This window comes from Periophthalmus magnuspinnatus, chromosome 14 (assembly GCF_009829125.3).
Source record: "Periophthalmus magnuspinnatus isolate fPerMag1 chromosome 14, fPerMag1.2.pri, whole genome shotgun sequence".
Classification (NCBI taxonomy): Eukaryota; Metazoa; Chordata; class Actinopteri; order Gobiiformes; family Gobiidae; genus Periophthalmus; species Periophthalmus magnuspinnatus.
Genome location: NC_047139.1, coordinates 10,355,368 through 10,381,604, shown reverse-complemented (window position 1 = coordinate 10,381,604; position 26,237 = coordinate 10,355,368). Strand labels below are relative to the sequence as shown.

The 26,237-nt window shown below is 39.8% G+C and overlaps 1 protein-coding gene across 1 annotated transcript in view; it reads right to left on the bottom strand.

The window, feature by feature from the left end:
* Positions 1-16,238: 16,238 nt before the first annotated feature.
* Positions 16,239-26,237, bottom strand: part of jade2 (jade family PHD finger 2) — a 143,193-nt gene continuing 133,194 nt past the window's right edge. Inside the window, exons 14-15 of the mRNA XM_033978797.2 lie at positions 22,847-22,971; positions 16,239-20,755 (exon numbers count right to left, since the gene is read on the bottom strand). Coding sequence (XP_033834688.1) covers positions 20,132-20,755; positions 22,847-22,971 — 749 coding nt within the window. The 3' untranslated portion in view covers positions 16,239-20,131. The remainder of the gene's footprint in view (positions 20,756-22,846; positions 22,972-26,237) is intronic.

The following is a 26,237-nucleotide window of genomic DNA, read 5'->3' as shown; positions in this document are numbered from 1 at the left end:
TAATAAGACGTACTGTCAAAATAAAACATTTTAACATTTAATTTAATATATATTTTTTATCTCTGGAGTCACTTTTAACTTATTTTTATGCAGAATACTTTGAACTGCCTTTAACTCACATAAACATATAGAAACAAAATGGTGCTTCAGTAACAAAAACAGATCTTTTTTTTTTTTTTCTTTCAAATAGGGATCTGATCTGATAGCCAGGAAGTGTGCTGTTACAATGCTAGTTACTCTTAACTTTATCATGACAGTAAAATTCCACTTTGGTCTCTGAGAGCTGTGAAAAGCGTTTATAAACTCGGTGAATAATTACGATACTCAGAATGCAGAAGGTGAGGAATAACTTTTAACTACTTCTGTTTTTCACATTTTTAAGACAGTAAAAATCAGGTACATCGCCTTTATGGGCTAGTACATATGGCTAGTACAATATCAGTCCAGTCCTCAGTGACTCAAAATGAAGAATAGTGTAGCTTTGTGGTGCGCCAAATTACTTATTGTTGTTTATTTGCTGAACACAAGGGCTACTGTCCAGAACAAGAACAACAGCCGTCTCAACTCAGCACAGCCAGTCTCCTAACTCAACACTAACCATAGACTGTAAATATACTGTAAATGGATATAGCTAACCTGCTAGACACCGCGCTCCAAGCAGGAAGTAAGAATGGACACACTTACGACTCCATTGACTCCAATTTGGCTCCAATTCACTTTCTATTAAGAAATTGTCGCCCCTCTCTCTGTAACTGCTGTTGTCAGTCTTGTCATTTTGGTCTTTAAATGTTCGTATTAACCTGCTCTACATGATCCTGGTATTTTTATTTCCCTATTGTGTCCTTAAGTACATATATGAACATTAATAACAGACAAATCAGGCATCTTTTTCCCCTGAGGTCACTCCTGTTAGCGTTAGCAACAGGTTTGATTGACAGTGTTGCTAAGCGCCCATTTTCTGCTAAACCAGTGGAGCGGGAGGGAGGGGGCGTTACCTTCAACAGCCTCACTCCGGGTTGGCTCTTTGGTTGCTATGATACTCGCGGTCAGAATTCCAAATATGGAAATCCAAATCTGTTCCCATAACTGCCAGCGTCGATGAGCTTCATTTGACAGGAGCTGGAGCTGTAAAAACAACTGGACTGGAGCTGAACGCCATGGCTGACGTCACACTCCCATCACATAAACTCGTTAGCACAGTAGCCAAGTGTCACAAACAAAAGCAGTTACATTAACAACAACACATAAACAGTTACAAGAACAACAAAAGGTGTCAACTCTGAACTAAACACAAAATATTAGGTCATTACAGTCATTACAGTATTAGATCATTGTAGTCTCAACCTTAAGTATGCTTTCTTTTCAATTTCAGGTCCATTATGAATTCAGTTTCATTTTTTATTTCTCTTTATTTATCCAGGGAGAGCCCAATGAGAGCACTCAGACTCTGCTTTTCATGAGCACCCTGTTAAATACAGAACAATACAGACAAAAAATAAATAACTGCATAGGTCCATTTAAAACGGTACAAAGGAGCAGGAGCAGGTGTGATTATAAATGTTTATCACCAGATTATTAAAGTGTATTAGTGGCACCAATGTATCCAGTTTTGCAATACTGATGTGCTCCATTTTTGGGAAGCAACATAACCAAAAGCTTTTTTTCCCCCTGTTTCAGCTCTAGTGCGGCCACTTTTTAGACATAGACAATCATCAATCAGATCTATTGAAAGTTCCTGTATCAAAGTTCAATAAACAACTGACATATCCAGGTAGTTTATCAAGCAGTCCTTTATAAATACATGTTTTTAGTGTTGTTCTCTTCTGACAGACAGCGATGGCCAATTTTATTTTCACACAGTGCACAGTGATGAGTTTAAATTCATCACCTGAGTGAAAGAAGGTATCTAAAGGTTTCAAAGTAGAGGCTGAAGTCTGTATGTATATTATTATCTCCATAATCCAGGACAGAATGAAAGGTTGCTGGAACTATTTCTTTTCAGCAATTCAATGGAATACAAGATGTGTTTCTATAGTAAATAAATATCATTTTGATTTTAAACTGTTACATAATTCAAAGATATGTATTTTAAAGGATAAGAATTTTGTTAAGCTAAAAAAACAAGATATTTATAGGTGACTCTTTCCATCAATGTATCATTTAGAGTATAAAGATCCAAGTACTTTGCACATCCAAACGTTTTTTAGAACAATTTGGAGGGAATTTTAAATGTATTTAGCATGTGTTAAAATCTCAGACTTAAATAGTGAGTATCAAGGTGACTTAATACATTTATTCAAAGACAACATTTTCCATTCAGTTACAATAATATGGAAAGGAAGGGCATCTGTTGTAAAAATCTGCCAACTTATGGGACATGGAAATACAAACATTTCTTCAATCTTAACGTAGAACCAAACAGTAAATCAACTCTTTTTGGCAACTTTGTGTAAACTAGGCCAATTTGCAACTTTCTGGTCAAAAACACCCAAATGTAAGTTTTTGTGGCCTCCAGTGGCTTCTGGAATTTTAAGTACCGGTACTACATGACATCACACAGGACTGCCCTGATTACATTCAGGTGTTTGTGATTACAAACACCTGGCTACAGCAGTGGAGTTTGAAGTGTGGACACCTGTTAGACAAATCACACTCTCCTCTTTAGTCCTTCAGGTACTATCAAGTTAAGCAGCTCTATTTGAAATGGGGTTGTGAACTTGTGGGCGGAGTTATGTGTTAAGTCCTACTTTAATGTGTGGACGTCTGATTTTCAAACCGCAAAAGTAGGATGTAGTTTAAGTTTCCCTTGTCCCTGTCTCTCTCAAACCCTTTGTCCCATCTTTATTATTCACATGCATACGTTTTTAGACACATATGTTACGACCCAGCTCGGGTGGGGACAAGGAAGTAACAGAAGAAACCAAGATGGAAAATGGTAAATTAAGAAATAATTTAATTAACATGGATGTTAAGGGTAAACTAAACAAAAGTGGTCTAAAAAATTTTGAAACAGACAGTACCTTGTTTAAACAAAAACAATAGTGAAGTTAACTAAAATAAAAATTTTACAGTAACAAAACTAAATCTTGACAAACAAACACAGAATCAGTACTGAGGGCGAGGTGTCTCAAAACAGTCACTACCACTATAGTGACATGACCAAAAGAGACACACAACATGCACACTGGCCACACACAGGTGTCCTGAATCTTCTTAAGTAGGGTGGGAGGCAGCTTAAGGTGGGCCCCAGGATTGGCCAGGCGGGGAAACAGTTCTCCAATCACAACCAACGCTCCAACAGCCATGATTATGGGAAAAGTAGAAGATTCAGTGACGCGCACAAGAAACACAGGACAAATACAAACAACAAAAAGAAATTCTAGGGCCATAACAACGTATTCTGCAAAATTGACTTTTCAGAGGCCTACCCCTCTACCCCTGTTTTCACCACTGGTACACAGCTCAGTACTTACTTCCTTCTTCAATTTTATTTTCTTAATCAGTGATATGCATAGGATTCAGCAGCAAGCACAATATGTCTTCTTTAAAAAAAATACTGATAAAATCGCTTTAGGGTTTTTCCCAGTCTTCAAGTTCATCGTCGTAGCTTCTGAAGCATTCTCCAGTCACTATATCGGCCACACACACCCCCACTGCGATAACAGGAGACAGAACCACAAGAACCAGGGCTAGAACCAGGTGCCTACAAATCCCACAATACTTCTCCCCTGCCCCACACGAGAGCTGGTTTTCCTGGGTCTGTGCACTGCCTTTGTCCCCCTGCTCTGGTGGTACTGGTTTGGGCTGGGAGAGGATCGGTGGTGGAGGGTCGAGTTGGGGGTTGGACTCCCTGGTTGTTGTGGTTGGAGATCCAGGGGAGAGAGGAGCAGAGTTGGCCGATTCCGGGTGCGTGCTGCTGGGACATGTCTGAGCAGAGGAAGGGTGGTCTTCTGGAGGGCAGGAACCAGTCATGGTTTTTGTAACTGTAGAAAAAAGAGAAATTTATTAAAATACATTTGAAAATTCCAGTAAATTCACAATGAAATACTAAAAATATATTAAAACTGTTGTTAAAGAAGGAGTATTACACTTATGGGGTATTAACTGCTAACAGATAGATCACCATGTTTATTGTTTGGAAAATGCTATAATCACTGAACACAACATATTAACATCTAACACAGCTTTGTTTTTGATGCTCTGAGTCCCCTTCCCTTTGCTCTCAGTGCTAAATGAGTCTCCTTTCAGAGCGCTATCACAACACGTGCATTCCACTAATGAAATTACTGCACATCACGTCAGGTTGTAGTGTATTGTTTGCGTGCTTTTAAATAATTGTGGAGAGTTGTTTTGTGGGAGCAGGGGTGATGTAATCTTATGGGCTGAGGCTTTGGACAGACTCGTACTGCTAACCATAAGGAAGGTTCGAATAAGACCCAGGAGAGATCGTTGAAATACTCAAACATGCATAGATGACATCTACAACCTACAACCAAGCTTGTTTCCGATGAGGGAACAACGTTGGAGAAAGCTCCGAAAAGTTTATTAGCATAACACCCCTTTTTAAGTAAGATGATTCTACAGACATAGAAAGTTAAAACCATGCTCTCCATGAAAATAGGTATGTTTTATGCCATAGTATAAAATACTATAGCCAAAAGAACAACATTTCTATGGAAACAAACAAAAAGAGGCCATCCTCCAGGACAAATAAGAGTCAGATTTGTGGAGATGCGAGCCTGCTCACAGTAAGGATACATCTTTCTATGTTTTTCATTGCTATAAAGACATCCAAAAAACAAGCTTTTATTTGTATCTGTGTTATGGCTAAAAAGTTACAAAGTGTGGCTTTACATATATGATAAACATGACCTCTGTGTCCTCAGATATGATGTAAACATGTGATTCAAACATCAGTGCAGAATGAGCTCCTCACTTTGGGTTGTCAGATCCTATGAACATAACCAGTTTGTCATGAACACAAAAGGACTCTGTCTGAAATGAACATCAGTATTGTAAATGTTTTGAATCAGAAGAAGATATGTTACAGCTGTTAAACTAATTATAGCAAAAGAAAAATTCAATTCTATCAACGAGACAGAAAGGTTTCAAAGACAAAGACGTTTCGATACTCATCTGTTTCTTCAGTTTTGGTTAGACTGCTTGGGGACACTGCCTTATATCTGTCTGAAGAGAGGAGCTAAACTGAAACTAACATCTGTTGTTTACAGTTTCTGTTTGTTAGCTAGGTCTATCGAACTGAGCTAAGTGTGAATTGTGCCTGAGTCATATTTGCATAATCATTCAGGCCCCTAATGGTTGACTAAGATCTGACCACTGAAGGTCTAAATATTTTGGTCTGGTTAAAAAAAAAAAAATGCAGCACAACACAACTAGTTATAACTTATTGGTCACATGGCCATATTTTTACAAAGCGCTTTTCCACCTTAAAGGCACTCAAAGTGCTTTACATCAAGGAACCACTCACTCATTCAAACACACTTTTATACACCAGTGTACGCAGACACTAGGGGCAAGATGGGGCAAGTGTCTTGCTCAAGGACACAATGACAGTATTCGTCTGTGGGAGCTGGAATTGTACCGCCAACCTGTGGGAGAGTGGATCTGACTGCTCAACTAATGATGTTTATGTCAAGAGTGGGATTCGTATGAACACTCCACCAACGGAGCTACTGCCGCCCTTTATTAAAGTTGCACTGTGTTACTCCTCGCCATTCGCTTGGTTCCATAGAGGCGACATTTTGAGGACTTTTCACCATTTAATAGAATATAGAATAATATGAATTGTCTATTGCTCTAATAACATAGCTTTTCCTGGAATGTTCCACAGTATGGCATTAAACTTACCTTGCATGTATTCAATTACAGGGGTTTTATTATGATACTGACGGATTTGAAATGACCACTTTCATCATAAAATCATCCTTGTTTTTCTGAGTTCAGTTACAGCCTCACACTGTTCACGTAGCACCACTGGAGAGTCCCTGTAGTTTAAAGATACTGACCATGTTTGATTTGTTGGGCCTCAAACTGCATTGAGATGTTGTAGTTTCACATTTTAGTTAAAGGTCACCTCTCTTGTGTTTACTACAGTCTCTGCCTCATTCATAAAAACATCTTCAGTTTGTTCTTTGCTCCGAGCTGTTTGTAAATCTACACTCAAAAAACACGTCAGCATCGAAACTGCTCTGAACAGATCCACTGTCTCTCAGGAGAAACTAGTAACAATATGTCACCAAGAACTTTTATTTAATTACTGTCAAAACTTACTCTGAGTGGGGTCGCCTCTCCACAGATCTGACATGTAGCCTAATTGTTCTGCTATTAATTGTTAACTTTTGAAACAGATTTTTGCTAATAGACTTATTCTAAAGTAAATCAAAAAGAACAAATGTGTATAACTGTTAAGCAACTGAAAACATACTTATGAGAACATTTATTTACTCCATATGTGTAAAAGTATTTGGCCTTATCATAAATACATGTTGTCCAATAGTTTACACACAAAGTCCTCATTTTTGCACAGGCCAGAATGTTACGAGAAAAAATACGTTTAACTTTTGCAAACTAATCTCGTGTTTATTTTTGTCGACTCATTTTGAGCTGATTTAAGCCACAGAACATTTGGTCCTGTTCAGAATCTGCTCAGTGTTTTGTGCGTTCACTGTTGGTTTGTTTTATGTGACCGTTTATTCATATGGGAAGTTTAAAGCTCTTTTATGGAAATAGGCTGGACCGATATGTGTTTTTTCATGTCTGATGCTGTTACTGATTGCTTAACTCTGCTGATCTTTTTTGGCTGATAAATAGGGTACATTTTGATAATTTTTCTCAAATTATGTAATTGTATTTGAATTTAAACTGATCTACAGCCCTTTTTTTAACCACAAACCTATAAAAGAGCAGTGTATCACATTTAGTTTAGTTGTCTCTTCATATTTAAGTGTTAAAATAAAGTTTAGTGAGTATGATCAAGGACAAAATTGACCAAACCAAAATATTGACCTGTGCTGGAGATTTAAGACCGAATCCAATTATCAGCCTAATATATCAGCCAACCGATATATCGATTTATCTCTAATCTTAGATGGAGGGCAGGGTTCTATATAACTCCACCCGAGAGTCACTGTTTTTGGAAGAAATATCCAAACTTCCACAAATGTTGAACCTTATCATTATTTGTTTGGAACTGGCTCCACAAACGTTTCACATTAATCTTATGGTTTAAAGTCCTTTTGCCTGTCAACTATCACGTCTTTGGGGTTGAATAATGACACCACTTGCTGTGATATTGTGGAAAAAAATCATTTGACTGTTGTTTATTTATACTGCCAGAGAACATGCTGAACTGTGCCCGTTTTTGTTTTATGTAATTACAGACGTATGAATCATAAACAGGGTCAACGAATCTGCAATGTGACAGTGAAACAGCAAATTCCACCACAGAATTCTGACCTGTCTCCAGCTCAGTTTAGACTATAGGGTGTATATATATAGACTATATCATAACAATCCATCCGAAATGTGCCATAAAGTATCTATGTCCCTAGAAACAAGCAAATGATGCCACCAAGCCAAGTTACAGGTCAGATCTGTAGAGAGGAGAATCTGCTGAGAGTGTATGTTTTTCAAGGTATTTTTGAACACTAGAAAAACAGTATTGAAACAAATGTTTGACAGAAATGTTTTAATGTCACACAGCGGAGCATTTCAGGCGAAGCAATAACATTTCCATCCAAACAAGCAGGTGATGGCCCTCCCCCAGAAAAGTTACACAGTGCAACTTTAAGAATATATGCAACTGTACTGTGTTTTTTTAACTGACCAAACAAATGTAAAACAACTTGTCATATTATTATTTTCAGGATACAACAATAAAATACAGAGGCAAGACAATTAAACTAAGTAAAACAAAACTAGACAAACAAAATGACAGATTTGTTCCTTTAAAAATTAGATTAGTTACTTGTATATTTTAAGCTGGTCTAATCAAAGGTTTGGGTCTTACCTGATCCGTGCCAAGCTGTGAGTTTCTATAGAAGTAACTGATGCTATTTCTTTCCTGCGGCATTCCACTCAGAGGGCGGGACTTCCCACCTACTCCTGCCTCCTAACTCCTATTCCCGAAGTCCTAACTCCTGTCTCCTGTTTCCTAACCAGAGGTGGGTGGAGTCGTGATTTAAAACTGTTCACACTTCACTCATTTGTCAATTTAATGGGACAGTACGTGGCCTGTACTCTGAAAAAGTACAATCACAGCTGAATCTGTGCTCCCAGTGCCTTTACCTTTATCATGTGAAAGCTCAGACCCTCCAGAATTCACTCACTGAGCTGTAGAGGCTGCACTAGCACTGATTCATGGTTGGCTGCAGGTGCTGGGGTTTAGGAAGTGTGAACTCAAATCAGAGAGAGTCGTTTTAGGTTTAAACCAACTGAATCTCAGCATTGAAACTGGCAACACAAATGAAACTCATGTGATTCTCATTCTGTTTTCTGATTGGATAATCGTCTTGCGAGCCAAAATACCAAATTACAACATAAACCATCATTGGCCATCATGTCTAATGTTTTCGTAACTAAGAAAAAAAAACAGCATTAGCATTTTTTTTTATTTTTTATTTTTTTTTATCAGTAAAAGTTATATCTAATTAGAATTTTATGTTCAGTTTGTTAAAATGTTCAGTAGTCAAAATCTTACATACAGTCCCTTTAAGTTTCGCCTGGTTCAACTAAATGGTAAAATACTGTATTCCCCCTCATGTTTAAGTGGTTTCTATTATATGAAAATACAACACAATGATGTTTAAGTTTGGCCAGCTGAAATATTAGTTCAAACTGGCTTCAGAAAGTTGTGAAAAGCACTTATAAACTCACTGAATGCATAAAGTCAAACCCAGTGACTCTCCCACAGAGTTATAAAGCCCTGCCCTCCTCTGCTGAAGTTATGACTTAAATCTGTACAGTGTGAGTGCAGCTGTGATAGTTGGTGTGAATTACAAATCGTTCCCGGTTTCGGAGATATCAAATAGTACTTCCTGGTTGAATATTTTGGTCAGAAGCAGAAACGGCGTGGCTCACATAGTTTGGGCGTGGTCATACAGATCTGATTTCAGCTCTGACTCCTCGGTTTATTGTTCTGCATCAGCTGTGAGATGTGCCCTGAAGAAATAGGTTTCACTTTTACCGTAGTGAGATTCCTGGATTCCTGGATTAGATCCTCCGGCCTAGTGCTCAAGTTTACCCCGTTAAATATGCCTGAAAACAATATGATTCAGTTATAAACCTTTTGCTTGTGTACGTTCAGTCAACACAATTAACATGACAATTATGATTTTGCTGAATAAAATGTCAAAGTATGAACTGGAAAAGTAAAGCTGAGTACTCCAGAGATCTCTTCCAGGACCTATTCAAACCCTGCTTATGGTTAGCAGTAGGAGCATGTACAAGGCTCCACCCACAAGCCTACATCACCCACGCTAGCACATGACAGTTCTCCATAAATATACAAATGCATGACATGAAGAAAAATAACTTGACATGATACAATACCACAACTTGACAAACCTGATGCAATGTGCAGAAGTTTCATTAGAGATTGTGATAATGCTGTGAAGGGGGAGTTACTTAGCATGGGGAACAAGGGGAGCGTGGACTCAGAGCAAACTTATTAAACACCATTATTTTTGGTGAATATAGCATTTTCAAAATAATAAAATGTAACATGGGGATCTTATGTGTAATACCCCCTCTTTAAACATCTTTACAGACAGGAGCAGCTTTAGAGACAGGAGCAGACAGGAGTCACTGTGGGACATGACTTCAGAAGGAGGAGTGTGTAAATATGCAGCAGGGAGATTATACAACAGGAACATGTATGATTCAGTATTGAATGAAAGATGAATATTTATACTGTTCAAATATTCATCTGAGGAGTCGATGAGGGGATGATGTGGTAAAGGACTGAATACACAAAGGGACCACATACCACTAATACTGCTACCACTACTACTACTACTACTACTACTACTACTACTACTACTACTACTACTACTACTACTACTACTACTATTACTACTACTACAAGTGTTTTGTACATGATGAAGTCTGTCAGGCCTCTATCCTCTATGTGAAATTAATACATCATCAAAATCATGAACGCTCACTGTCCATGGATAGGACGTTGCAATTTTAAACTAAAGATTATATATTTTGAATGGGGAAAAAATGTAAAATGTTGCATAGCAGGAAGCTTAAGCCCAGGAAGTAATTATTATTATCATTGTTTACACTTTAATGTCCTTGTCATGAATAAAATGTGTGTGTGATGTTTCCTGAGCGCAGGTTTGTTCTGTTAAAAAAAAACCCCAACATTTTCTTAGAGCTGTTCACTGTTACCTATGGAGCTAGTTTGCTTTTTAAAGATATAATCAGTAACATTTCAAATATTCAAAATAGTTAATGGAAATTTTAGATTGCATTAAAAAAGTTGACACTTTTGTGGTCAAATTAAAGGCTGCTATGCACTGTGTAACCACCAGGGGGCAGTATCTGTACAGCAGCGTGACTCTGAATAGATGCCAGAAGTGTTGCCCCCTTTTTTTTTCTCTCTCCTCTTCTTCTCTCATTCATCCCACAATCTCCTTCCTTCCTTCCGCCTCTTCTATTCTCTCTCTTCCTCCTCTTTCCACCACTCCGGTCTCCCTCTCTCCTTATCCCCCACTCTCTTCTTTTTCTCTCCTCCTCTCTCCTCTATCCAACTCTCTCCATTCCTCCCTATCTTCTCTCCTCTCTATTCCTGTCCCTTTATCTCGTCTTTCTCCTCTCTTTACCTACCCCCGTTTTAGTTCCTATTCTCTCTCTTCTCCCTCCCACCACTTTCTCTTTCTTTTCCTTCCTTCTCTCACTCCTCCTCATCTTTCTCACCCCTCCTTTCCTCTACTCTTCTTTCTCATTTCTCCCTCCACTACCCCTCTTCTACCCCTCTCTCTCCACCTCCTACACTCTCTCAACAGATTTTCGGTCTCTCTTCTCTCTCTCCTCTACCCCACTGTGTCCTTTTCTCTCCATCTTCACTCCTCTCCCCCCTCCTTTCTCTTTCGCTCTTCTTTCTCCTCTCTTTACCTACCACTCTCCCTCTTCCCCTTTTTAGTCCCTCTTCTCTCTCTGCTTCTTCTCTCTAGTTTCTCTCTCCACTACCCCTCTTCTCTTTCTCTCCCCTCTCTCCACTTCCTACTCTCTCTCGACAGATTTTTGGTCTCTCTCTTCCCTCTCCTCTATCCCACTCTTTTCTTTTCTCTCCATCTTCGCTCCTCTTTCTACCTCCCAGTATCTCTACCCTCTTTGCTCTTCTCCTTGTCTTCATCTCTCCTCCCTCTCTCTTTCACTCTTTTTTCTTCTCTCTACCTACCCCCCCTTTTTACTCCTTCTTCCCTCTCTCCCCTTTCCTCTAAGTCTAAGTCTCCTCCGCCTCTTTTCTCTTTCTGCCTCTACCACCTCCCTCTCCTCTTTCCTTCTATCTTCTCTCCTCCCACTATCTTCCCCTCTACCTCATCCTCTCCTCTCTTTACCCTCACTCTCTCCCCCTTTCCTCTCTCCCACCTTTTCTCTCTCTTTTTACTCCTCCTTGTCCTCTCCTCTCTTCTTCCTCTCTAATGAAGTTTTTATAAATTCAGATGGACAAAATCATGACAACCACCTACCAAAAAAACCCAAAACACTTTTTTTTTTTTTTTTTTTCAAACAAATTTATTTAATTTTCTTAACAAAAACAGACATTTTAAGCCCATAAATTTCATTCCAACAGCATCGATGTCCTGGAACTAAACAATGGTATTTGACCCATGCCTCTGCAGCCACGAAACTAAACTAAAACTCCAGTTACACAGAGCAGAGCGAACATGTGTTTAAAGACGCTGTACCTGATTTTTACCGTTTCAAAACACGAAAAACAAAACTCGTTCATCTTAAATGGTTTGCAGTGGTCCAAAGTTATTCCTCACTTACCCTATGCATTTTGAGCATCCTAATTACTCACCAAGATGAGTTTATAAGTGCTTTTCAGTTTTACCATCACAATAAGCCAAACAACTCTTTATAATTAGATGCAGACAGTTCACAGCTGCTCATTCAGTGTATCTGTACTGAGGCAAGACACATTTTGATCAAATACATCAGGGAAAAATCAGGTACAGGACCTTTAAATAAAAAAAAAAATCTGCAAAAGTTTGTCCTAAAAGCGTAAATGAACAGGTTTAGCCGTATCAGAGCAAGATCTGAGCGTTCTGTACAGTTATTGTAGAAGAGAAGGAGGAGCTGGACTCAGAGACAGACTGGTCTAAAGTCTATTCAAACTAAAAAGAGGAAGCACAAATGTCAAATGTTGCTTCTAAATCACTACAACCAGTCTGCTGCCTGTGAATGTATGAATTATCTCTGTATCGTTTCTACGTGGTCAGGACGCTGGGAAGTCCTGGTTCTAAAGTAGTCCTAGATTAAACCAGGACTAGTTTAGGCCTTGCTAGTAGTCTTGGTTCAGTCCCGTTCAGGCTTTCTGTAGTCCAGTCCTGGTTTAGTATTGGTTTAGTCTCAGTTCAGTCCTGTTTACTCTTGGCTAAGTCTTGGTTTAGTCTTGGTTCAGTCCTGCTTTAGTCTTGGTTTATATCTGGTTTAGTCTTGGTTTAGTCCTGGTTTAGTCTTGGTTTAGTCCTGGGCGTCTTGATTTAGTCTTGATTTAGTCTTGGTTCAGACCTGGTTTAGTCTTGGTTTAGTCCTGGCTCAGTCTTGGTCTAGTCTTGATTTAGTCTTGGTTCAGACCTGGTTTAGTCTTGGTTTAGTCCTGGCCCAATCCTGCTTTAGTTCCGGTTTAATCCTGGCCCAGTCCTGGTTTAGTCCTGGCTCAGTCCTGCTTTAGTCCTGCTTTAGTCCTGGTTTAGTCCTGCTTTAGTCCTGGTTTAGTCCTGCTTTAGTCCTGGCTCAGTCCTGGTTTAGTCTTGTCTCAGTCCTGGTTTAGTCCTACTTTAGTCCTGCTTTAGTCCAGGTTTAGTCCTGCTTTACTTCTGTCTCAGTTCACAGTTTGACTTTCTAACCATCCGTTGGTTAAATCCACTTTTGTTCCTGCTGTTTTGTCGTGAACTACACAAAAACACATTGAATCGTGTGAAATCATGTTCTGTTTTGAATCCTCAGCTCCCTCAGTCCAGCTCCTTCAGAAACACATGTTGTATTTATTATTGACAAAATAAACCAGTCTCTACGTTAGCTACAAGATGGAAGAAGAGGAAGAAGACGAGGAGGAAGAGAGGGCGTTGAAGCCACACTGTAGACAGATATAAAAACAAACTACCATTTTATTCTCTAAAGCTGCATTTGAACGCACAAAAATGAAAAATGAACCTTATATTTGATCACATTTTCCCATCTAATCGTAATAATTTTGACTTTAAATGTTTGTTTAAAGACGCACCCGCTCGTCTTCATGAAGATGTTAAAGCTTTGTCTGGAATATTCCACAGTATCGCATTAAGTTCATCTATCACCATGGGGACAAACGCACGATGTCACCAGGGAAAGATACAGGTCAGATCTGTGTAGAGCGAGCACACTCACATACAGGTTCAAGATATTTAGCGATAAATACAAATTGTAAACGATTAAATGCAAAATAGATAGATTTAATGCAGTAGTGCGGAACATTTCTAGCAAAGCAGTAACAGAAAAGCTGCGTTGTGCGTCTTTATAATCGAGTTTAAATGGAAAAATGTGACATGTGAGTACGGTTAAAGTATGGTTAAGTTTTCGTGTATCGAGTGTAAAGTTTACTCATTCAAATCCTATCTCTATCTCTACCTGAGCCTTTTAGAAATCGAACTACCACAACAAGAGAATTCAGGTGATGCCAAATTCTCAAAAACGGATGATTTTAGCGAGTGTGAGTTTCCAAGAGGAGAGTGGAAGCTGTGGTCGTCAGAGGAGGGCATCCGGAAAATATGATACAGATGTGAAACTGTATGTCGTCCGCTCTGGTCTGACCCTGTGCTGTCAGAGCTTTAACCTGCAGACAGACGAGTACCACGGTGTTAAACTACAGGATTTAACCTTTCTGTCTCCATGGAAACAAGCAGCTGACAAAAACAACAACAATAAAAAGACCTGGAAGTGAATAAAAAGACAGATAATTTTAATGCCAAACTCTCTCTTTCTCTACTTTCCATCCGACTGTCATCCAGCTGTTTCCCTCGATGCCATGAACAACTGTCTGGAGGAGAGAGGGAGGAGAGAGGGAGGAGAGAGGAAGATAAGAGTTTTTCTCATTCTCAGTTTATGGACAGGCCTCATGTGAAAGATCAGAACCTCCAGAATTCACTCACTGAGCTCACGTGAGGCTCGTTCTGCTTTACAAATGGATCTTCATCATATGGATTAATGTCAAAAGTTGCGTTTCACGTTGTTCCTCTGGTGACCACAGCTTTTACAGTGAGTCGTGCAGATGTTGCTGGTTTGGAACTTTTCCTGCTTTGCCCATAAAACCTGGAACGTCCTAATCAGCTCCGAGTCATTCCCGTATTTGTACAAAACTATGTCTCTTTACATGTACAACCCTGTGTTCAACCTCTGCGTGGAGAGACAGAAGAGAGAGGAGAGAGAGGAGAGAAGAGAGAGGAGAGATAAGAGAGGGAGAGAGGAGAGAAGAGAGAGAGGAGAGAAGAGAGAGGGAGAGAGAGGAGAGAGAGATAAGAGAGGGAGAGAGGAGAGAAGAGAGAGAGGAGAGAAGAGAGAGGGAGAGAGAGGAGAGAAGAGAGAAGAGAGAGGGAGAGAGAGAAGAGAGAGGGAGAGAGAGAAGAGAGGGAGAGAGAGGAGAGAAGAGAGAGAGAGAGAAGAGAGAAAGAGAGAGACAAGAGAGGAAGAGAGAGACAAGAGAGGGAGAGAGAGAAGTGAGAAGAGAGAGACAAGAGAGGGAGAGAGAGAAGAGAGAAAGAGAGGGAGAGAGAGAAGACAGAAGAGAGAGAGAGAAGAGAAGAGAGAAGAAGGAGACAGAGAAAGAGAGAAGAGCAAGAGAGAAGAGAGAGGAGAGAGAGAAGATAGAGAGAAGAAAGAGAGAAGACAGAAGGTAGAAGAGAGCGAGAGAGAGAAGAAAGAAGAGAGAGATAAGAGAGAGAACAGAGAGAAGAGAGAACAGAGAGAGAGAAGAGAGAGGGAAGATAGAGAGAAGAGAGAGATAAGTGAAAGAGAATGAGAGAGACAGCAAGAGAGACAGACTCTTTTTCAAAGAAAGAGAAGAGAGAAATAGAAGAGAGAAAGGAGAAAGAGAGAGAGAGAAAGAGAAATACCAAAGACTAAAGAGATACTAAGAAGGGGATAGAGAAAAGGGAGAAAAAGAGATAGAGAAGATGAGAGAGGGAGAGGGATGAAAGCAGCATTTGGCTTGGTCTAAATGATTATTTCTGTACAAGCTACAGCCTCTTTAACTTTCACTGCACAAATATGGGTAAAAGTTAAAATAAATTGAGTTTTGTATTTTTTTTTATTGCAGTGATGACGTCAAGAGGCTGTTTATTCATCTTTTGTCTTCCACTGTGGATGGGATTTCATGCTAAATAAATATCTGCTGTAACTGCTGCCTCGTGGTGTAGTTTCTGTTCTTTGGTCATCAAGAACCTTCACCATTTTTAGACAAAACGCACAACAGCCATCAGACCTGGGTCAAAATCATTACACTTTAAGTTTTCATTTACTAAAAGGTAAATTTGGAAAAACAGACAGGAGTAAATGAACCACAATGGTATGCAAGATTTAAAGCAATTTTAAGAGGTTTTGTAGTGGGACAAACGGACCCAATCATGTAACTCACCCATTTTGGTTTTCCTTTAAAGACGTTGTACCTAATTCTGCCGCACTACAGTAGATTATATTATAAAAGCAGCTCCTATAGGGTCAAAACTGTGATGACACTATTAGCTCTTGTTTTTTCCCTTCCCATTGTTAGCACCTTAACCTCCATCTGTCACTCTTAGAATTTTTGAACTATTATTTTTTTTTCTATTGACTTCAATTGTAAAGCTCTCCTCCCTTTACAAACCTTTATATACCTTTTTCAGCATTTGAATATATAATCAATATTAACACAACTCTACGGAGCTCTCGCTGTTTAACTTTTTAACTGTTGCTGCCTGAACGCCTCAGACTTTTCTATAGATTTTGGTCTCAGTCACAGCTGACACTGGTGTGACAGGAGATAATCTGCTGTTTTATTTCTACATCAAAGTCTCTGTGCCGATGTAAGACACTGGACTTGAGCTGTGACGACTGAGGCTCAAATCCTGCTCAGTGCTTGAATCGCGACATTTTTATTACCCAGCTTTCTTCACAGCTGGCACTAGTTAAATTTGATTGTGTGAGCAGATAAACGTACGTCCAAACAAAAATCTTTGAGAGTTTCTTATGTCCTGGAAAACTAAGATCTCGGGATTGAGTCTCTTTAATAATATAAATATTACCTATTGTCCCCAAGTCTGCATATATCGAATTCAATATTTTAAAGCCCAGAACTTATTTAAGAATTCAATGACTCTAAAAGGTGAACTTAATATTTTTATTTATTTGAATTTATTTACAGCAAATACAGGCTTCAGTCCATGTCGTTTTACTCCTGTCAATTTTTCCAAACTAATTCAACAACTTATCCACATGTATCCATAAGTATCTCTCATATCCAACTTAAAAAAGCCAATTTGAACTTTTAAATAATAAAAAAAGGTATTTAAATACTCCATCATGGCCTTTGACCCCAGGGCTGATGGTCATGTGATGTACTGAGATGGAGCGTGCTCAGTAGTAGTCTCCAAAGTAAAGATTGTTTTTAAACTTCTAACCCTCACGTCGTCACTTTTACACATTTATTTAACTATTTTTACTTCTTTTTTCTTTTTTTTTTACATTTCTCTGGTTAAAGGTTTGCCCTGAGTTTCACCATGGACTGCTTTAAGTACAAAATACATCAACAAACACAAAATTATTAAAAAATAAATTTACAAAGAAAAAAACAAAAAAACAAAACGCAGGCCTCTAGAGTAGATTATTACATTGTCGTCATTCATGTGAGAAAAACACTGCAAAGAGCAATATCTAGCAGAGTTAACGTTACGCAAATTCAAAATATTAAGCAGAATTTCAGTAGTTTTGACTGTTATGTTTCTTTTACTTTCAAAATGTTTGTAATTTGTTCCAAAAATAATAAATTAAACAGAAAAATCAGCCAATATGAAAAGGGAATTGCAAAAAAAACAAAACAAAAAAACCCAAAAACACTCCAATGGCAGAAAATTTGGATTGAAATTAGTCAAATATATTGAGTCATAGCAAGTTAAAGGTTCAGTACGTAACTTTTCTGATAGAGATGTTATTGCTTTGCCTCTAATATACCACAGTATGGCATTAAACTTATTTATCTCCATGGAAACACCACCACCAGATCAAGATTTGTTCACCAATAAAAAACACCTGTGCTTGAGATAAATAAGATTAATGCCATACTGTGGAACATTACAGCAATAATATATCAAGTTAAAGGAGCACAGCAAAATGTTTCTAGTAGAGATGCTCTTGCTTTGCTCAGAATGTTCCACAGCACTGCATTAAACTTATCTGTTGAAATGAGCAAGTGACACAACCAAAACCAAGATTTGTTTGGCAATAAAAACACCTGCACTTGAGATCAATAAATGCCATACTGTGGAACATTACAACAATAACATAACCACAGGAAAAGTTACGTACTGCACCTTTAAACAAGCTTAGCCCAGTAAAAAGTTTAGCCGACTTTTAAAACAAATATTCTACCAAAATATTCTGACATATATATTTTACATTTCTAAATTAATCTTTTATTCCAATTGTAATAATTTGGGTTGATATAAGAAAATTATATTGGAATAAGTCAGAAATATGTTTAAAAATAACATAAGCTAATTAAACTGCTCGTATATGACTGAACATTCCAGATTAACTACAGTAGATATTGGTGTTTGCAGTGAGAAACAGCGAAGCACAAGAGACACCAGAGTTTAAACTCGAGGCTGGGGCGGCAGACGGGCTGGTGTGAGATTATTTTCTGTGGTTCAAAATGTGCAGACAAAATAATATCAGGTCCACTAATATAAATGTGATAAAATATATATTAATTGTGATTTCCTTCTTCTCTTGTCATAGGTGCATGATTCAGAGGTGATAAACATTAATTAATCTCAAACTCGAGCAAATGTCAATGGTAAAATTATCCCTTTTTGTGATTTGGACTGCTCATTTGACAATAGATTTTTTATTTTTCTTATTTACTTTAAGTGAAATATGATAGTTCCATGTTATTTATGGATTAATCAAAAGTAACTCCGACTTGAATAAAGTAGAATTGTTTTCAGATGGTTGTATTTGCAGGGTACACATCTGTTTATCTTATTATGTTTCGATTGTTTATGGGTAAAGTTGTCCCACATACTCATTTGAATAAATATTGATACTGTAAGTTGGACCTTTCCTAAACAGTTTTAAAATGGCCTTGGTCTAAATCAGAGCCAGTGTAAGGCCTCACGGTAATAATAAAGAAACTACTGTTGTTGTATGATGGAAATTACATTCTAATGTCTAAAAAAAAGTGTTTTCGGTACAGAGCTTTTATTTAGCATTATTTATTACCAGTTCTCCCAAAATTGCCAACTTTTTGCCCCAATCCTCCTGTTTAAACTCCGATATGTCCCACTGTATTTGAACACATCACTGTAAAACCCAAATGTGAAGTTTTGTTTTCCCGATTGACCAAAGAAAACTGCTCAAACTTCCTCATTTTTGTATTTTTCAGGCACTAAAACAGTTCTTAAGGTGACCAGTCCAGTGGCTTTTATTCAGCGATTGTTTCCAGTCCGATTGAACAGCGACTGATTGGGTTTAAGACATGATTGATCAATTGATTGTTGGTTTGGTTGATTGAAGATTTTCACTTTGATTTGGGAGGAACAGGGCACAGGGCGAACGAGAAGGCACAATTTCCTAAGAGAATTTCTTTACAATGATAAAAATGAAACCAGTCGTAGCAGTAGTCGTATATTTGAAGCATTTTTTTTATATATGGCGTCAAAATATCTTGGTTTAGTTGTTTTAAGATTGGGGTCTCGATATGGGAAAGTTGCGTTTTTACTCTGAAATTGCCTGGGATCAAGAACACACACTTCTCCAATACTTTACGAAGATGTGAGTCTGGTCACTGGTGAATCTCCCTGAGTTCAGATGGGCGTGATTGACAGGTGGATTAGCCAATCAGGGACAGGCGTGGTCCGTCCGTATCAAAACAAATATGGCTGGAAGGGAAAAAACAGATTTCTACAGAATCAATGAGCGAATCACTAAACTCTGTTAATCTGAGGTGAGAAAAATGGTTTTCTTCAAAATGACGGATGACCAATAAGCTCCTTCGTTTCACATGCGTCACTGAAATAAACAAATCTGATTGGACGGCTGTGGTTCTGGCTCGAGCTGCGATGGAGGGAGTGGTGACCAGACTGATATCCCTCTGTATCACTCAGAACAACGGTTTTCTTCACAAATAAAACTGTAATTTGTTTGTATTTAAATAAACTTTGAATTGGACCCCAACCCTAATTTATTACATATTTTACACACAAATGCTTCCAGATTCAAAACCAGTCGTGAGTTGTGCTTTTCAAGATGGCGTCTCAAAACTAAAAGAAAATGTTGGAAAAACGTATCTTTGCAAAAAAAAAAAAAAAGATATAAAAGTGAACCAAGATTTGACGCACTGAAATCCATTTATGAGATTATAACTAGATGAACAATGCCCCAAACGTATTATTTTGAAATGTGAATATTGGTAAACAGCTAAAACTAAAGATAATGTCCGTTTCCTATGTCTTGAACTAAACTACATTGCGGTAGCTGTTGACGGGCTACATTCAAAAAATTCCCCCCAAACAAAGATTTTTTTTTGTATTTCCATAAAAGTTTTGGTTGAAGAAAGCGTCACGGATCACAGATGACGAAACCAGTGATAGCTCAAAGTTTAATGATGATTTTTTTGTACGTTTTTTTGTTGTTGTTTGTTTCATTATGAAGCAAGTACACTTCTTCGTAGCATCTCTTCACTCGTCGAATGCAACAGCCGAAGTTTACGGGCTCCGGACCTCGTTTCGGCATCGCTCTGCTCCCCGTCGGAATAGTATCCATCGGTGTCATCCAAAACGCCAGAGTCTTTAGGCGATTTCGAGGAGTCCATGTTCGCGTTGTGATTGTTGTCGTGGTGATTTCGCGATTTGGATTTCCCTTGCCGGGACAAACGCATTCGGATCGGGCTGGAGGAGGACGTGAAACCGGAATGAACGTGGTCCCATGGTGCGTCGGCATCTTCGGAAATGTGACAGGAATCCATTTTGGAGACGGGAGGCTGTGGAGAAGGATCCAGACTGCGAGCTTTGTGGTGGTGATGGGTGAAGGATCTAGAGGCGGACTTAGGTTTGGACCAGAGGGAGGAGGGGGGAGCCGTGGAGGGGCTCGTCCCAGCTGAGGAGAGGGGCGTGTGGGAGGAGGAGGAGAGAGATCGGGGCCCTGGTCTGTGGTGGTGATGGTGATGATGGTGATGGTGGGAGCCCCGAGGTTTCCGTCCGATCTGAGGCGTTTTCCAGGCAGAACTTTCCATCATGAGGTTCAGAAGGTTCTCCTCACCGGACAGCAGCTAAACACACAAGACACACAAGAATCATTAGCATAAGGAAATTTTAGAATTAGACTATAACACACTTAGATCATTATTTTATGTGGGTGAAGTGTCTTGCCCATGGACCATAGACGGTTTAAAGAAGTGGACTGAGGGAGTACGATGTCACCCAAAACCCTGGGCTCCAGCCAAATGAAACTGATCAAGGTTAACAGTTGTAGCGGCTAATCTATATAACGAACACCCATATTTAGAAACCCGAGCTTGTGTATCATGGCAACCAAAGAGCCAATCAGGAGCGAGTTGTTGAAGGTACAATGCCCGCTTCCTGTGGCAGGGGGAGGATGCTGTCAATCAAACCTGTTGCTAGTGCTAGCAAGAGCAACTTCAGCAAAAGAGGGTAACTCGAGGTCTGCTAGTCATGTTCAAATCTTGATATCGGACAAAAGAGTGAAATAAAAAACACAGGATCATATACAGAGGGTTTCTACGCATTTTCAGATCAAGATGATGAGCCTGACAGCAGAAATTACAGAGAGACGGGCGAGGTTTGTTCAATAGAAAGTGAATTGGAGCCAGAGTTGTTGGCGCTGAATCGTTCCTATGCTCAGTTCCTTGCGCCATACCGCTGAAGCAAGTTCCTCGTTTCTGATTTTTGTTCAGTGACAATGGCAATGACTGATTCTTGACATAGTATCATTTATTTATACTGGCATAAAGAGCAGAGTGCAATAAAAGTCTGCAGTGCAAGGATCGGATCACAAACCTGCATAATGCTTTATGTAATTCTCTGCACAGAATCCACACTATTGTTCCTGACCTGAAAATTATGCATTAAAAATCTTCCAAAGAATTGATTTATTCCTTGTATCCGGTTTCTGTGTAAACATGAGTTTGAAGTGAGTGGAAAGTTTCTGGTTCCTGTTTTGTTTCCTCCATAACAATGAGGTTTGGAGTCCTGCTGAGCGACGCTGCCAATCAACACAGTCACAGCACTTTCCTGGAAAATACACCACTTCCTTGGTTCAGAATCAAATTGAAGGAAAGTATAGAGCTCTGGATCAGATCTGTGGAAAGGCGGGTGACTTTGAGGGTAGTTTTAGAGACTTTCTGATCCCAAAAACTTACTCTGAGCAGAAAACCAGAACATCCAGGTCCACGAGTCACGATGAGACTCCCCAGATGTAGCTCAGCCTAAAGGACTAAACCAGGACTAAACCAGGACTAAACCAAGGACTAAACCAGGACTAAACCAAGGACTAAACCAAGGACTAAACCAAAGAGTAAACCAAGGACTAAACCAGGACTAAACCAGGACTAAACCAAGGACTAAACCAAGGACTAAACCAAGGACTAAACCAGGACTAAACCAAGGACTAAACCAGGACTAAACCAAGGACTAAACCAAGGACTAAACCAAGGACTAAACCAAGGACTAAACCAGGACTAAACCAAGGACTAAACCAGGACTAAACCAAGGAATAAACCAGGACTAAACCAGGACTAAACCAGGACTAAACCAAGGACTAAACCAGGACTAAACCAAGGACTAAACCAGGACGAAACCAGGACTAAACCAAGGAGTAAACCAAGGACTAAACCAGGACTAAACCAAGGACTAAACCAAGGACTAAACCAGGACTAAACCAGGACTAAACCAGGACTAAACCAGGACTAAACCAAGGACTAAACCAGGACTAAACCAAGGACTAAACCAGGACTAAACCAGGACTAAACCAGGACTAAACCAAGGTCTAAACCAATGACTAAACCAAGGTCTAAACCAACGACTAAACCAGGACTAAACAGGAACTAAACCTAAAAATAAAAAAATAACAATAAATAACAGCTGCCATTCAAAAGGTCATGTCACAAAAATGAGACAAACTAAATCATATCTGAAGAAACAGTGCAAGAAACACAAATGTTCAAATAATTTCACATTGTCAACATCAAACTTCTGTCACTTGTGAACTTACAGAAAGTGGGAAAAGTAACCAAAACTTTTACTCAAGTAAGAGTACTATTACACTGTACAATATATGGCTCAAGTAGGAGTAAAAAGTATAGGGTCTGAAAACTATGTTGAGGAGCTCGATGTGCAGTTACCTGGTCCGACAGCAGGGTGGCGCTCTTGTCCCAGTGTCCGAGCATGTGGTCAGCGGTAATGTGAACGGACTGAGCCAACCAGCTGTCAAAGAGAGAGCTCTGCAGAGGGAAGGAGGCAGACAGGCCTGGAACACAGACATGGGGCAGAATTTAACTGGGGAAAATCTCTGTGAATCATCAGGCAAATCAATCGTCCTTATTCTGCCTCTAAATGCTACAAAACTGTACTTCTTTGTTCTGGTTAAGCGGGAATCACAGGCATTTCAACGGAGAATCTGAGAGAGATTTCGTCACTACAATATGAAACAATGTAGGTTTCTTTGTGCAAAATGTTCAGTGTTTACATGCAACAAAAAGCCACAATGCACCGATTCTCTTTTAGTCCAGATAAAACTTATTTGCCGTTAAAATCGGCAAAATAATACAACCCCAGTGAAGATGGCAAGTCCCGGAATAGAACAGGTTGGGTCCTCGTGATGTCAAAACATTATAAACTGTCCATAGTTTAATCGGAGTCGGAGGACAGGTCAGTATTCTCTCGTGGAATTTTCTTTTTAACTGTCAGATTGCGGATTTGCTGACCTGGTTTATGGTTAATATCTCTGTAATTACAAACAGAAACTTTAGTACAACGGGCAGAACACAGGAAGACACAGAGGACACATAAAATAAACAAGAGAAACAAAAGGTTTTACTTAAATGAGCTGATGTCATGAGGACAGTGGTGGAACGCAACAAAGTACAAGTAGTAAAGTACTGCATTTAAGTAAAAATACCTAAAACTTCTACTTAAATCAATTTGACAGTGGATACTTTTTTACTTTTATTTCACTACATGAGAGCAGGTTTCTGTATTTTCTACTCACATTTTTTCAACTGGACTGAAAAGTTAAAAGTACTTGTCATGTGATGTGAGGGGGATTTTTAACATGTTCATGGAAACATCTGGACTAAAGTTTTCAAATTCAAGCTTTGGCTTTGAGCAAAACAAAAATAAATACACAATGTTTATAAGAAAAAATAATTGATTTATATCGCTACTGCGAGAGAGAGAGAGAGAGAGAGAGAGAGAGAGAATGAGAGACAGTGAGCGATAGAGAATGAGAGAGCAAGAGAGAAATAGAGAGCGAGAAAGAGAAAAAGAGCGAGAGAGAAAGAGAGAGCAAGAGAGAAAGGGAAAGAGTATGAGAGAAAGAAAAAGAGCGAGAGAGAGAGAGAGAAAGAAAAAGAAGAAAGAGAAAGAAAAAAGAGAAGGGGAGAGAGAGCGAGAGAGAAAGGGAAAGAGAGAGCGAGAGAAAAAGAGAGCAAGAGAGTGAGAAAGAGAGAAAAAGGAAGAGAGAAAAAAGAGAGGGAGAGGTGTGAGAGCGAGAGAGAAAGAGAGAGCGAGAGATAGAACAAGAGAGCGAGAGCGAGAGAGAATGAGAAAGAGTGAGCGAGAGAGAAAAAGAGCGAGCGAGAGAGAATGAAAGCGAGCGAGAGAGAATGAGAGAGAGCGAGAGAGAGCAAGAGAGAAAGCGAGAGCTAGATAGATAGATACACGCACACACTGTGGGGGAAAGTTACGGTGCAGTAGTTCATTCAAAACACATCTTCAAAACATCGTCAAACAAACATCCACATTATGCAGTTGTTCTTCATTTTCTTCATTTTCCAGGTACGGCCTGAATGAATTTCTTTCTTACATATGACTGAATTTGCCAATCAAGTGTTGTCACATTTTATAGTGATAAAAGTTTTGAAAAATTTGCTGTCTGTTTTGCAAATGTAATGTGGTATTTGCCATTTTCAGCCGTTGCATTTGCAGCTGTTCCTTGTAAATATTTCTGTCATGATTTTTCAGAGGAGAACGGCAGGAGGTGCTGTTTGGAAGCGTTTAACAGCAGCTACCATCGAGTACACAAGCTAACACAAGCTAACACACACACACACACACACACACACACAAGCTAACACACACACACACACACAAGCTAATACATGCACAAGCCAATACACAAACTAACACACGCACAAACACACAAAAACTACACACTTGCACACTGTTTTCATGACGCAGCAGGAATGAACAGAGCAAGAGGGAGGGCACGGAGGTGTGGGAGAGAGGGAGAGAGGGAGGGCAGGTGATGAAGGGAAAAGAGGAGACATGCTGAGGAGGGGAGAGAGAGAAGAAGACGGAGGGAGAATGGGAGAGAGGCGGAGAGGGGGAGAGAGAGAAAGGGGAGGGCAGGTGATGAACAGAAAAGAGGAGACATGCTGAGGAGGAGAGAGAAGACGACGGAAGGAGAATGGGAGAGAGGCGGAGAGGGGGAGAGAGAGAAGGAGGAGGCAGGTGATGAAGGGAAAAAGAAGAGACCTGCTTAGAAGAGAGAGAGAGAGAGAGAGAGGGAAGGTGGGAGTGAGGGGGAAAGAGGGAGGAGAGAGAGAAGCAGGGGAGAGCGAGGGCAGGTGACGAAGTGAAAAACAGAAGTCATGCTGAGAAGAGAGAGTGTGAGGGAGAGAAAGTAGGGAGAGTTGGTGACGAAGGGAAAAAGAAGAGGCATGCTAAGGAGGGAGAGAATGAGAGAGGGAGAGGAGGGAGATGGAGAGGAGCAGGGAAGAGGGAGGTGGGAGGGAGGAGATAGAGATGGGAGACACAGAAGAGGGGATGTGAGACGAAGGAAGGGGGGAAGGAGGGCAAAAAAAGAAGTCATGCTGAAAGGAGAGAGAGCGGAGAGTGAACGAAAAGAGGGATGGAGAGAGAGGGAAGGGGGACAGGTGCATGAGAGAGGAAGAGTCGGTGATGAAGGGAAAAAGAGGAGACATGCTGAGCTGAGAGAGAGAAAGAGAAAAGGAGGGAGAGAGAAGAGGAGAGAGAAAGGAGGGGGAATGGAGGTGTGTGAGAAAGAGGGAGGGAAAGAGGACAGGTGACGAAGGGAAAACAAGAATCATGCTGAGGAGAGAGGAGGGAGAGGGAGGGCAGGTGACTAAGGAAAAACAGGAGAAGGGCTAAATAGAGAGGAGGTGAGAAAGAGGGAAAGAGAAGACGTAGGGTGAATGGAGATGTGTGAAAAAGAGGGAGGGAGGAAGAACAGGTGATGATGGAAAAACAAGCGTAATGGCTGAGGAGAGAGGAGAGAAAGATGGAAGGGGAGAACGAGAGATGGAGAAAAGCAGGAGCAGAGGAGGGAGAGGGAGGGAAGGAGGGCAGGTGAAAAAGGATAAACAATATACCGCTGAGAAGAAAGAGGAGAAGAGGAGAGAGAGGAGCAGGAGAGGGAGCACTGAGGTGTTTGAGGAGTACGTGATAGAGGAAAAACTGGTGACACGAAGAGAGAGGAAGAGAGGGAGAGAGAAGGAGAGAAGAAGAAGAGGAGGAGTGAGAGGAGGGGCAGATGATGAAGAAAAAATAGAG